Genomic DNA, 13,015 nt, shown 5'->3' with positions numbered 1-13,015 from the left:
AGTGTTAGAAATTGAGATATGGAAGCTAGGAGCTGGTTATGGGCACAACAACAGAATGTCTAGGTGCACTTTTTTAATAAGAAAAATACAAAGCTGAAAATGAATGAACTGCAGCTAAAATATTATGTTCATTTTTCACATGGTCTAGTCCTTTCCCTGCCCACCCCCCTAATATTCTTAAATTGGAGGCAGAAAAAAGGTCCTCCTTTCCTTTCACTCTGCAGCTTTAATCTGAAATTTTAGGTGCAGTACTGCTCCCAGAGCTCAGAAACTGTTTGTGCTAATGAAATTCCCTGTCGCAAAATGCGCCTAGAACACTGGGGGTTTCAAACATTCAGATTCTGTGATCATAGGATTCAACATACATATTGAACTATTCCCATATCTCTACATCCTGGCCACAAGCATTTCTTCTACATAATTTTTCTAATCTGTTAATCTCATTTGGGCCCATTCAAGTCACTTACCAAAGTCACCTTTGCAACAGAAAAAGAAAAGAAAAAAGATAGAGGGGCAGAAAGGGAGCAGAGGCAAGAGAAGGGGGTGCCTTTATTTTTGCAGATTCTGAAAGAAATGTCAAGCCCCACACCCTCTGCGACCTCGGGGGTCCAGTGCATTAAGGACATGAAATGCAGACAGAAGCGAGGAGGGCAACAGCCAGAGACAGGGAAGAGAATCCGAGCAGAAAGCAGGACGCGCAGCAGGAGACGACAAATACCTCCAGCCAATAGCTCCAGAAAAAGATTGCATGCAAAGGGCCGGGCCGGCTGGCTTGCTTCCAGGCTCAGCCCGAGAAGGGAAGAAGCTCCCGCTTGGCATCTCGGCCACATCCGCACCAGCCCAGGACTGCGCTAGGAGGCCGCTTCCATCGGCGCTCCTGGGCTTACGGGGCGGAGCGACTGCAGGGAATTCCGCTTAAGGGAACTGTAGCTCGGCGAGGAGAGCAGGGAAGGTCTCCTCCAAACTCTCAACACTTCCCCCCACAAACTACAGTTCCCAGGATTCTTTGGGCGAAGCCCGGGACTGTTTCAAAGGGGATTGCACAAATTTGGGTCGCCTCGCCTGCTGCTTTTGGACTACAATTCCCATCACCCCGACCACTGGTACTGGCAGCTAGGGATGATGGGAGTTGTAGTCCACCAGCAGTTGGCGTCACAAGGTTGGGCAACCCTGGTTTAAGGTCTTTGAATGCCTTCAGTAGATGGACTACAACCTCCACCAGCCTCAGCTGACCTGGTCAAAGAAACGAGCGCAGACTTCGCAAGGAGGAGTCTCGGACGGGGACCCGGAAGTGACTCGCGTGCGAAGCAAGGTGCTTCTCTCAACTTTTCTCGTATCTCTGCGGAGGTTCCACAGCGCCCATCTCGAAAGGCGGGACGGGAATGGCGGAGCGCTCGGAGAAGGCGTGTCCCTCGGCGGCCCCCGTAGCCCGGCCCGGAAGTGTTGCCATGGAGCCGCTTGGCGGCCCCGGAAGCAGCTCAGCCGTTAGGAGTCGCGGAGGCGGCGGCGTGTCTTCCGGGGCTCCAGGTGGGTGGCGGTAGTTGGCTATCGCCCTGTGGTTGTTACATATTTAAATACAGGATTTACCTTTTCTTTTAACAGCTTCCGCCGTGTTGCGCAGAGAAGCGCGTCGCGTCGATGTGAAAACGGTTCGCCTTTTGACGTCACGGCGTCGACTGTGTGACGTCGGAGGCTCTCGCGGCGAGGGCCCCCTGACTGAGGACTGAATGGATCATATCTGCATTTCCTTCCCTCTTTTTTATCCAGGGATCTCGAGGGGCGGATGCGAGGCAGGCTGGGCCGGGAGGCAGCAGCGGCGCCCCCCCCCCCCCGCCTCACATCCCGGGGGCTTCATGGCCTTTCCCGGGCCCGTCAGGCGCTGAGGAGCCTGCGAAAACCGCGGCGTGCTCTTTCCTGGTGCGCTCGCGCGTCAGAGCATTGCCATTTCGGAAAGGGCTTTTTTCTTCTGGGGCGAGGCAATAGGGAGGCTGTCGCAGGTCCTAGGACGATGCTTGGTACGGACACAATTAACACGCGTAAAGCACTTTAAGTCTTCTAGCTGCAGTGCAGATTTCAACAGACAAGGTAGTTCCTGCCTGCAGGATCGAAATATAGCTGAGGGCAAAGTGCACAATGCAGCCCATCAGCTGATGGATGGCACTAGTTGGTTCCTCTGCCCCCTTCCGAATCCTGAAGGTGGATCAGATGCAAGGTCCCCCCGTTGCAGAATTCAGTTCTCACCGGAGTCAGATGCCTGCAAGCTGGACGCGAGGGCCCCAGCACTCTCCCTGCTTGTGGGCCCCAGCGCCTCTTGCTAAGAGGCCTGCCATCTCTGGCAGTGGAGGTGGCACACAGCTATAGTAGCTACTGCTAGCTCTACCTGCCATGCGTTTGCCTAACCCCTTTTAATAGTCATGCATCTCCCAGCCACCCTCCCTGAGAGGCAGCAGGTGCTGCTCCCCAGTGGCAAAGGCCAGAGTGGGCTGCCCATCTGTCCTCCAGTCCCAGGACAGCAGGCCCCTGGAACAGTGGCCTGGCAGGCCGGCAGCAGCTCCCACTTATGTGAATAACTTTTAAAATATTCTGCTACCCAATCAACCAACAGATACTTCCTATATTTGATCCAATTTTTTAGTTGATCTAAGTGACAGAATGGACTAAACATTGCAGCCGTAATATATCTAGGCAGCTGGGAAAACACACTCCTCTCCATCTCTTCCAGGTCTGTGTTGCAGAGTGTGTGTTGGGGAGGCTCTGAGCCATGGAATGCCGAGTGCCTGGGGGCTGGGGCCAGCTGGCCTGCATGCAGAGTGGAGCTCGGTGGGCTGATGGTTCATGCACCTGTTAAAACTAATACTTCTCATGTCCTTCAGGAACGAGGTGTTTAATCCAGAGTTTCCAGAGTTGCCCAGATGGCGTTGCCTACAATCCCTTCGTTTTGGAGCAACCACAGCAGAGCCCTTGAGCAGCAGATTGTGCACCACCGTGAGCAAGAAGCCCGTTTCCGGAAACTGTGGGAGCTGAACAGCCGCTATTTTCAACAGTCTGGGGTCTACAGCTCAAAGCAGGCCCAGTGGAGTTCACGCCACTCCTACAAGCAAAGGCAAGGCTAGGGCAGTGGGGACCCATAGCAGGGTGGGGAGAAGCATGCAACTTGAATAATGCCTGGGTAGAATTTTTGGCTGCATTTGCTGTTAACTGTGTCCAAACACAAGAAAGGGAAAGAGCAGCACTGGCAAAGGCCCTGGCCCCTCCTCCACAGCCCTGTTAGCTGTCCCCGGCAGCTGAAATGCAAGTAAAATAGCTGAAGTGTAAACAAGCACTAGAATCTGAGAGAGGGTCAGACTTTTTACACTTCTTCAGGAAAGAAAGGACCGCTCTCTGCAAGCTTGCAGCAAACTGGGAGCGCCAGCATCAGTGTTGTGTGCCACAGCAAAGAATAAAGGTAAAGGGACCCCTGACCATTAGGTCCAGTTGTGGCCGACTCAGGGGTTGTGGCGCTCATCTCACTTTATTGGCCGAGGGAGCTGGCATACAGGGTCAGCGTGTGGCCAGCATGACTCTAAGCTGCTTCTGGCGAACCAGAGCAGTACACGGAAACACCTTTTACCTTCCTGCTGGAGCGGTACCTATTTATCTACTTGCACTTTGATGTGCTTTTGAACTGCTAGGTTGGCAGGAGCAGGGACCGAGCAACGGGGACTCACCCCGTTGCGGTGATTCGAACCGCCAACCTTCTGATCGGCAAGTCCTAGGCTCTGTGGTTTAACCCGCAGTGCCACCCGCGTCCCAGTAAAGAGAATAGGACATCCTTAAAGAAGGTTAGGGAAGTCAGGGCTGTTTTTAGAAGCTAAACTTGAAAAAGGGATCAAAGTTGGGACCAGCAGAATATTACCATTTTCATCTTCGCTTTTCTTTTTTAAAACCTTTGCTAGCATGACCGCCTATCACCGTGAGAAGCTTAAGGAAGAGAAGTGTCTCAGCCTGGAGCAGAGACGCAGGCAGCTCCAGAAGCTGCTCTTTGAGGAGCGTGAGATGCTGGCAGCAGAGCTGCAGGAGCTGCAGCTGAACAAGGATGCAGACCTGAGTGAAAAGAGGCGGAGACATGACGAGCTGAAGTCAGCCAGAGAGGAGCGGAGAAAACAAGTCAGTCTGAAAGGAAGACTATTTCTCATAGAATCAGAATTGGAAGGGATCCCAAGGGTCATCTAGTCCAATCCGCTGCAACTTTCCTTCGGTTACAATAGAGAGACACATCCTTTGTCAGGGTCTTAAATCAGAGAGTCTTAAGGGCTCTTCCTCATAGGACGACATTCAGAAGCATTCACAGAAGCACTGGGAGGGCTGAGAGAATTGTCAGGAGGTGATCTCTGCCATGGGAAATGTTGGTCTGCTCTTCTAAACCATCTGGGGGGCGCGGGGGTGGGGCACACACCAGCTGAGTGTAAGAATTTCCCAGGATGAGGAAGGGAAGGCTGTGTATCTGCTGGCAAGTCTGGTTCCTCTACAGGTGTACTTTGTGAGTGCCCCATTGTCCACAAGTGCTGCTGTGTTTGCAGGCTTCCCAGAGGCACCTGCAGGAGCCAAAGCTTGACTTGCAGCAGCTTTGGTGGTCAAAGCCACTGTCATGTTGCCTAGTGATGCTTCCAGGTCTTGCCAAAGGTATCCTTTCCCAGCAGCATTCTTCTGCCACTGCAGGCGCATCCCCAAGCGGTGTCAGTAATTTCATTTCCCATTGCTGATGTAACATGATATCCATGCTTACATTCCTGTACTGTTGTGTACTGTTCTGTCTGAGAACAGAAGTAAACTGGCAAGCGGGTGAGGCTCTGGTGCCGCCTGCATGAGGGATTCTGAGTTCTGCTTTTTTAACAGATTGCAGAGGATTGTCTGTACGAGTGCTGGAAGAACAACAGCGCTAAGCTCCGAGAGGTGAGAGACAAGGGCACAATCCAGCGTCATTTTGCCCCAAGGAATCCTGGGGTGTGTGTGCATTAGAACAGAATGCAGCTCTGTCAGGGGGACGGAGTAGGACAGTCTCCTCTTGGGGCAGGATCCAGGCTGGACCAGCTCCAAGGCAGAGTGCCTTTCTTCAGGCCCTGGTAGGCTTCCTGGCAAGGGGGGCGCCAGCGGTACTCTGAGCAACATGGCTGGGTTGAGCCCCCTGGTGTTGGGTCACTCTGGGGCACTGTGGGGTATGAACATTGTCACTAGACTCTTGCTGCTTTGTGCTGGTGGGAATATCTGGCTGGGAAACCTTTCTGATAAAAAGGTGGCAGCAGGGCAGGTGTCGGCAGTGTGTCCTGTATCCTGCCCAAAGATGCTGGGTGCCAAGGCCAACCCTGGCTCCCTGCTTCTTTGTATCAGGATGCTCCTGCCCTTTTCCTCCAGCTCAAACCTTGGAATGGGAAGCAATGCTGTTGCTCCCCTCTAAAGCAAGTTCTGCAGCTCAAAGGATGGGGGACGGGTAGCAGTTCATTGAGACAGCTGAGCTCCTGCTTTCTGTCCCTTCCCACCAGGTTGGGTCCAAACTGCACAAGGATCACGTGGTGGAGGCCTGGGGAAATCAGCTGACTCAGAAGCAACAGGTAGGAGCCACAGTGTGCCTCTTTGCAGGCTTCCTGGGCCTGGTGCCCCGTGTCTCCCCTTCTCCCTGCTCCTTCAGCCTTGAGAAGGCAGCAGGCGGACAGGATGCTCACGCTTCCATTTGACCCCGATCCAGCGAGAAGCCACTGAGCGGGAAGAGAAGATCCGTGCAGAAAACAAATACGAGGCAGCCCGGAGCGAAGCCCTGGAGAGGATGAAGGAGGAGGAGGAGAGGCGGAAGCAGGAAGAAAGGAAGCAGGCAGAGTTCCTGCGGCAGCAGATGAAGGAGCTGCAGCTGCGGGAGGTGGAGGTACATGCTAGGGCCTGGCATTGAGGGGATGGTGCTAGAAAGGGAGCTGGTGGAGGATTGCAAGCACCAGTCCCCACCCCCCACCTGCCATCTGTCTTGTCTGGCTTCTCTTTGTGGCAGTCCCCTGGAAGAAAAGTCAGAAATGAGATGGGGGGGGGCTGGGGGAAGAGAGACAGTAACTCTGTCCTTGGTGCAGGTGCAGATCCGTGAACCAAGCCTCTCTCCCTCTTCTGCTTCTTCCCATATGTGACCACCACAGAAAGTGGGATTTAGGGGCAGGCCCCACGTGGCCTTTGGGGGCTATGAACTGAAGGTATTTGTTATAAATCGACCCAGCTTTGGGTGTCAGTGCAACCCACGCTTCCACGTGGCTGCTCCAGGGCTTTTGGAGCTGAGGAAGATGTGCCCTGCCAGGAGGAGTGTTGGGTGCCCGGCTGCACATGCCCGCAATTGGTTGGCTCTTGTGGGGGCAAGCGGCAAGGAGGTGCAAGAGCTGAGCAGCTCCTTCATGTGCATCTGGGATGCTGAGTGCGCAGCCTCTGCTGCAGGGGCAGCTCCAGCCCCTCCTTTCCCTAGCAGCTTCTGTCGTCCCCCCCCCCCCCCCCCCGCTTTCCTGCTGGGAAAGGGAGGTGAGCCTGGAGATGAAGGATTCTGGGTCGTTCTTCTTCTCAGGCCACAAAGCTGAAGAGGGAAGAGGAGAACCTGCTCAGGCAGCACTGGAAGCTGGAAGCCCTGGAGGCCAAGAGGAAGTGCCAGGAGCAGGAGAGGAAGAAGATTGAACTTGGGTACGGCTATTGGAGAGCAGAGGGCATGAGGGGGTTGGCAGAGGGCACCTGGCTGCCCTGAGAGCTGCTATTTAGTTCCCTCCCTAGCTAAGTAAGGATTTGGGAGGTGGTGGTGGTGGTGAGAGAGGAGGGCAGGAATGGGGGAACCTTTATTTGGCTGAGGAGAAATCTGTTGGGTGGATTCCTGGCAGTGCCAGAGCCATAAGTGAGGGACACCCCCCTTGTATCTCATTCCTTCTTTCCCCTCATTCCCACTGTATCTTCCTCCCAGGACACCTGCTTGAAATTAGGCTTAGGGGTGCAGGGTTCCTATCCGTGGCTAGGGGATGGGTCAGCGCCAGTACTTAATTTCTCAAACAAGATATATTAGGCAGCTGCAATTTCCACCTTGCCAAAAGTGACCCTGTGGGTGCCTTTACTTGTGGTGAAAGTGAGGCAGTTTGCACATGCTCAGGGGTGCTGTTTACATTTTTGTGTAGCTGAAATGTACTTTTAGCTGCGCTTGAGAACTTAACAAGCTGGGGCAGTTCTGAAGCCCCCCTGCTTGTTTTCTCTGGCTCTTCCTGTGAATTACAAAGTCTGGCTCTCCTCTTCTCTCTTCTCAGGCGCTTTCTGAGGCACCAGTATCAAGCCCAACTGAAGAGGCGAGCCCAGTGGATCCAGGAGGAGCTGGTAAGTTGGTGCCACTGGAATGCTTTGTGCTTCAGGCCCAGAGCACAGCTGAAGGCTGGTAAGATGGCTGTCCCATACCCCTTCAGTTCTGGAGTACAAGGAGCTGCACCCTGCCCGTAGTCAGTGGCACTTGCCTTGATTGCATCACAGCCTGCTGCCAAATCTCAACATTGTTTGTAAAGCCAACAATGCTGGAGACGCCTTCCCTGTAGTATTCCTGCTTTTTTGGCGGCTGTTCTACTGTTGGCAGCCTGGTCATCCTCTTTGGTTTGCTAGGCCTTTGCTACCTCCCATCTCTTCCAGCCACCTTGGCCCTGCCTTAAGGAAGCGGCTGGGCCTCCATGCCAGAGTGCGCCCTTTTGCACACAGACGGTCCTGGGCTCTGTCCCTAGCAGCTCTGACTCCAAGGGACTGGGAAGGGCTCTTGTTGGCTTGAGGCCCTGGAGCTCTGCTGGCCCACGGAAGCTTCTCCTGGTCTGCCCTGCAGGAGAAGGACAGGCAGATCCTCCTGGCGCTGATGGAACAGGAGGACGAGGACCAGCGCCTGAAGTCTGCCCAGCGGGAGCAAGCGGTGGCTGTCGTGGCCTGGATGAAGGATGTCATTGAGGAGCAGCTCCAGCTGGAAAAAGCACGGGAGGCAGAGCTGGAGACCGTCTTCAGGTGAGGTGGGAGAACGGGATGGAGGGCGGGCTGTGGAGCAAGCTGCTGCCAGCGTTCCCTTTGGCGGTGTGGCTGAAGCAAAGGCTGCTGGGAAGAGGAGCAATTGCTTCCATAGAATCATAGAATCATAGAGTTGGAAGAGACCACAAGGGCCATTGAGTCCAACCCCCTGCCAAGCAGGAAACACCATCAGAGCACTCCTGACATATGGTTGTCAAGCCTCTGCTTAAAGACCTCCAAAGAAGGAGACTCCACCACACTCCTTGGCAGCAAATTCCACTGTCGAACAGATCTTAATGTCAGGAAGTTCTTCCTAATGTTTAGGTGGAATCTTCTTTCTTGTAGTTTGGAGCCATTGCTCCGTGTCCGCTTCTCTGGAGCAGCGGAAAAACAACCTTTCTCCCTCCTCTATGTGACATCCTTTTATATATTTGAACATGGCTATCATATCACCCCCTTAACCTCCTCTTCCCTGTAGCTGACAAACCTCACCCTGCAAAAGTGGCTTAGCTGTTGTGGTTGCGGTGGTGGGGAGACAGCTGGAGAAGAGCAGCCGCCAGCCCCCCCCCCCCGCTCCACCTAGTGCCCTCCAGGTTTTGCATCAGCTCCAGCCAGCGGTCCAGCTGTGGGTGGAGAGGGCTCCTAGGATCTGGCAGGGGATCTGTGATGAGCTTGGAGGAATCTCGTAACTGTGATTCCTACATTGCAGTGGGTTGGACTAGATGACCCTTGGGATCCCTCCTAACTCTGTAGTTCTATTATTTCTTTGGGTCAGTGCTCTTGAGTTCTCAAAGCAGCTGTGGGGTCCCCTACTTGTATGGAGAAAGGCCATTGTCCTCCATGACACCTCTCTGGCACTCAAAGTCACTCCCTCCTTTCTCTCCCACCCCACCCCACCCCTGCCCCACCCCACCACACCAAAGGGAGGAAGCCAAGCAAGTGTGGGAGAAGCGAGAACAAGAGTGGGAGAAGGAGCGCAAGGCCCGGGACAGACTCATGGCTGAGGTGAGCTCTCTGCACCTGGGGCAGAAAGAATCAAGGCAGGTTGCCTGCGCAGCAGGGACAGGAGCCTGGGCTTCTCCCTCCCTCTCACCTCTTGGTTGAAACAGGTCCTGGTGGAGAGGGCGCGCCAGATCCAAGAGAGGATGGAGAGGAACAGGCAGGCGCAGCAGGAATCGGTGAAGTCCCGGGAGCAGCTGATCCAGGAGCTTGAAGTGGCCAAGCAGCTGACGCACCGGGAGAAGGAAAAGGAGGCTGCGCTGAAAACTGAGCGCAGGCGGGAGTTGGAAGCACAGGTAGGTCTTGCTCAGGAGCCAGCTGGCAGCCCCCGTAGGACTTTGTTATTTAGTCGTGTCCGACTCTTCGTGACCCCATGGACCAGAGCACGCCAGGCCCTCCTGTCTTCCACTGCCTCCCTCAGCTTGGTCAAACTCATGCTGGTAGCTTCGAGAACACTGTCCAATCATCTCGTCCTCTGTCGTCCCCTTCTCCTTGTGCCCTCTCCATCTTTCCCAACATCAGGGTCTTTTCCAGGGAGTCTTCTCTTCTCATGAGGTGGCCAAAGTACTGGAGCCTCATCTTCACGATCTGTCCTTCCAGTGAGCACTCAGGGCTGATTTCCTTAAGAATGGATGCATTTGAACTTCTTGCAGTCCATGGGACTCTCAAGAGTCTCCTCCAGCACCATAATTCAAAAGCATCCATTCTTCGGCGATCAGCCTTCTTGATGGTCCATCTCTCACTTCCATACATCACCACTGGGAAAACCATGGCTTTATGCTTTTTAAGATGCTGTCTAGGTTTGTCATCGCCTTTCTCCCAAGTAGCAGGCGTCTTTTAATTTTGTGACTGCTGTCACCATCTGCAGTGATCATGGAGCCCAAGAAAGTAAAATCTCTCACTGCCTCCATTTCTTTCCCTTCTATTTGCCAGGAGGTGATGGGACCAGTGGCCATGATCTTTTGTTTTTTTGATGTTGAGCTTCAGACCATGTTTTGCGCTCTCTTCTTTCACCCTCATTAAAAGTTTCTTTACCGTATTTTTCCTTCTATAACACGCAGATTTTTTCTCCTAAAAAGGAAGGGGAAATGTCTGTGCGTGTTACTGAGCGAATGTGTGGTCCCTGGAGCCAAATGGCGTGAGGGGAGGCAAAAAAAATCAGGCAAAAATCAAATCGCGCGTCTCGGAGAAGGGAAACCTGAAAAGAGGAAGCGGCTGCTTTCCTGCATTCTGCCTCAGGGTCTTACTGCCCACCCATCTCTGTTTCCTTGCTGTGTTTGCTCAAACGGAACAAAGAGCAGGAAAAGCCCCTCCCCTCCAGGCAAGCAGAGGGGAAAGCAGAGTGTCGTCTCTGTGCTCCATGCTGCTGAAAACATGCGAGAGGGAGAGGGAGAGGGAGAGGGGGAGAGAGGGAGAGAGAGAGAGAGAGAGAGAGAGAGAGAGCTAGCTGGCTGGCTGGCTTGGGTGGGTAGGTGAGGGAAAACTTTTGCCTTCCTTTCCTCCCTCCCATTATACCCCTCTCCTGCATTCTTAGCCAGCTGCTTCTCTGCACACCCCTCTCCTGCTCCTTGTCCCTTCTGTGTTTTTCCTTCCCTCCCCACTTAAAACGTGGTTAAAAAGCATGGATCCACATGGATCCTCAGGATCTTTGCATTGGGTCAGCCCAAATTCACCATCAGATCACATAGCATGTCCATGGCTACAGCCTGCCCCCCCAAAATCACGCACCCAGTTGCCTGGGGCTGCAATGGTGCAAAAACGTGGTTAAAAAGCATGGATCTACATGGATCCTCAGGATCTTTGCATTCGGTCATCCCAAATTCACCATCAGATCACATAGCATGTCCATGGCTACAGCCTGCCCCCCCAAAATCACGCACCCACTGTTGCCTAGGGTTGCAATGGTGCAAAAACGTGGTTACAAAACATGGATCCACATGGATCCTCAGGATCTTTGCATTGGGTCACCCCAAATTCACCATCAGATCACATGTCTGTGGCCACAGCATGAAGCACAAAAATGATACATCCACTGTTTCATTCAGAATGTTTTTTCCCTTGTTTTCCTCCTCTAAAAACGATGTGCGTGTTATGGTCAGGTGCGTGTTATAGAGCGAAAAATACGGTAATTCCTCCTCACTTTCTGTCATCAAAAACCAAAAGCAGGAGGGGTCCAGACCTTTGGTGTCTGGGTGGGTTTCCCCAAAGTCTAGACAATACAGGGCAGTTATCCTCACGTCAGCTACAAGATGGTCTGCTTCATCATTCTGCTTTGTGGTTCCTCTCCCCAGTCAGGAATGGGACTGTTTTTCCACACAAAAGGGAAGTAGTCAGGCAGAGATGGGAGCAAGAAGTGAAGGACTGATCAAGGGCTGGGGGCACAGGACCTCATGCAGCAGGTGATGACAAAATGATGCTCAAAGTTCAAGGCGAGCTGTGCTTAAGAAGAGGGACTTGGAAGGTACAGGCTCACAGGGGGAAGCAGGAGGGTAGGTGGGCTGTCCAGAGAGGACTGCTAACTCTGTGAGCTCTAATAGTTCACGTGGGCTGTGACGATGTGCCCACCTTGCTGGGTTTCTCCCTCTCCTTTCCCTATTGCTTTTTCAGCTCACGGAGCGGCATCGGCAGGAGCAGGAGGAGCTGCAGTGCCAGTGGGAGGAAGCGGCTGAGGCCAAGGAGCAGGAGCAGCGCAACGCGGAGCTGGAGCAACTGGCCGCCAGGCGCATGATGGAGCTCGGCTATCGCAACAAGGTGAGGGGGGCGGAGGCAGCAGCCTATCAGAACTGGTGCCTCATGCCAGTCAACAGGGAATTTCCCCATCCTGTGGGCAAGAGAAGAGTGATTCTGTCCCCCAGGTGTTTCTGAAATGCATCTTGTGGATGAGCCAAGCCCTCTATATGGGGAGCAGCCAGCCTGTCTGTCTGGCCTCCTAGCACATGGGTCCTGGAGAAGGGAGTCAGGCATTTCCAAACTGTTTTGGGTTTTGTGCCTGGACCAACATATTTGGGGCACAGCAAGGCAGCCTTCACCACCTCTTATTTACACATGCAGCTGCCTCCCATCCCAGCAGTGTCATTCAGGGATCTGCCAGGGGTTGAAGGCAAAGTGTTACCTGCAAGAACTGAAAACATTTCTCCTTCTCTGTTCTTTTCCAGAGCTACAGCTATCCCAAAGCAGCCTGGACCTAAAGAAGCGAGAGGGGGCTTGCTTTCCAGTTTCAGTAGATTAAAATCGTCAATGTGGGAGCCGCTTCCTGCTTGCATCCTGCTGGGGGTGCTGTGGGAGTATTTGTATAGATTAAAAAGGAGAGAGGCTGGAGGGTTGCAGCCCCCGCCCCCCTTGCACAGCAGCCCTCTCCTGCTGAAGGCTTTGGCCCTTCCTGGAGGGCAGGCACAACTGTGGCTCTAAGAGGCTCTGCAGGTGGGGATTGCTGATCCTTCAAGGCACTTGGGGGAGATATGGGATGGTGGTGGACAGACTCAGCCAGCAGGCAGCAGCTCAACCACACGCTGTCCTTGCAAGCCTTCACCTTCCCCAAACTTGGATGTGGAAGCAGCAGCTACCTATTATTGTTGTTGGCAAAGCAGTGCAAGGAAGAAGAGGGTGGGAGGCTCCAAGCACTTCCCATTCAGGCTCTGTCAGGGATGTCAAAAGGCTCAATAAAGCTTTTAAACTCTCTTACTGCAAGCTGGTGTTGCTCCTTTGCTTTGTCCATGAGAGAAGGACCTAGAACGCAGCGGTCAGGTGCTTTCCCTTTCCTGAGCCTACTTCCTGGCAGAGAGGAGTGCGTGCTTGCTGCCCAAAACAGTTTCTCTGCCTGCAATGGGCCCACAGGCCCAACAAGGGCAAAGACATCCAAATCGGTCTCAGCCACATAGCTGTCAACATTTCACTTTTTTAAGGGAAATTCCCTTATTCCGAATAGGATTCCTCGCAAGAAAAGGGAAAAGTTGACAGCTATGCTCAGCCAACATTTCATGCCAGTCAACACTGTTTGCAAGAA

General features: G+C 53.4%; 2 protein-coding genes across 11 annotated transcripts in view; one reads left to right on the top strand and one right to left on the bottom strand.

Annotated features, from left to right (window-relative positions):
* ACACB (acetyl-CoA carboxylase beta) overlaps positions 1-784 on the bottom strand; it is a 63,202-nt gene extending 62,418 nt beyond the window's left edge. For all 6 annotated transcript variants that reach the window (XR_013832402.1, XR_013832403.1, XM_079949182.1 and 3 more), the window contains exon 1: positions 719-784. The gene's annotated coding sequence lies outside the window, so the exon portion shown is untranslated. The remainder of the gene's footprint in view (positions 1-718) is intronic.
* Positions 785-1,378: 594 nt separating this feature from the next.
* On the top strand, positions 1,379-12,699 carry TCHP (trichoplein keratin filament binding). 5 transcript variants are annotated; one of them, XM_079949732.1, is made up of 13 exons: positions 1,379-1,508; positions 2,874-3,103; positions 3,936-4,146; positions 4,876-4,932; positions 5,520-5,588; positions 5,723-5,896; positions 6,569-6,681; positions 7,287-7,353; positions 7,841-8,013; positions 8,937-9,018; positions 9,123-9,308; positions 11,620-11,763; positions 12,168-12,699. In XM_079949732.1, exons 2-13 carry the CDS (start codon positions 2,913-2,915, stop codon positions 12,198-12,200), a joined length of 1,500 nt encoding a protein of 499 aa, XP_079805858.1. In that variant the 5' UTR covers positions 1,379-1,508; positions 2,874-2,912; the 3' UTR covers positions 12,201-12,699. The 5 variants fall into 5 exon arrangements, with proteins under 5 accessions (XP_079805858.1, XP_079805857.1, XP_079805859.1 ...); XM_079949731.1 differs by having other exon boundaries at positions 1,409-1,527; XM_079949733.1 differs by lacking the exon at positions 1,379-1,508 and adding an exon at positions 1,924-2,015.
* The last annotated feature ends 316 nt before the right edge of the window (positions 12,700-13,015 follow it).

This window comes from Podarcis cretensis, assembly GCF_951804945.1.
Source record: "Podarcis cretensis genome assembly, chromosome: 13".
NCBI lineage: Eukaryota > Metazoa > Chordata > Lepidosauria > Squamata > Lacertidae > Podarcis > Podarcis cretensis.
This window is presented reverse-complemented; position numbering and strand designations above follow the sequence as displayed.

Bases quoted from the DNA above. Each gene is read 5' to 3' on its own strand.
- TCHP (XM_079949732.1), top strand. From the start codon at position 2,913: ATGGCGTTGCCTACAATCCCTTCGTTTTGGAGCAACCACAGCAGAGCC. The intron at 5,897-6,568 runs GTACATGCTAGG...TCTTCTTCTCAG, and splicing joins TGCAGCTGCGGGAGGTGGAG to GCCACAAAGCTGAAGAGGGA. The intron at 6,682-7,286 runs GTACGGCTATTG...CTCTCTTCTCAG, and splicing joins AGGAAGAAGATTGAACTTGG to GCGCTTTCTGAGGCACCAGT.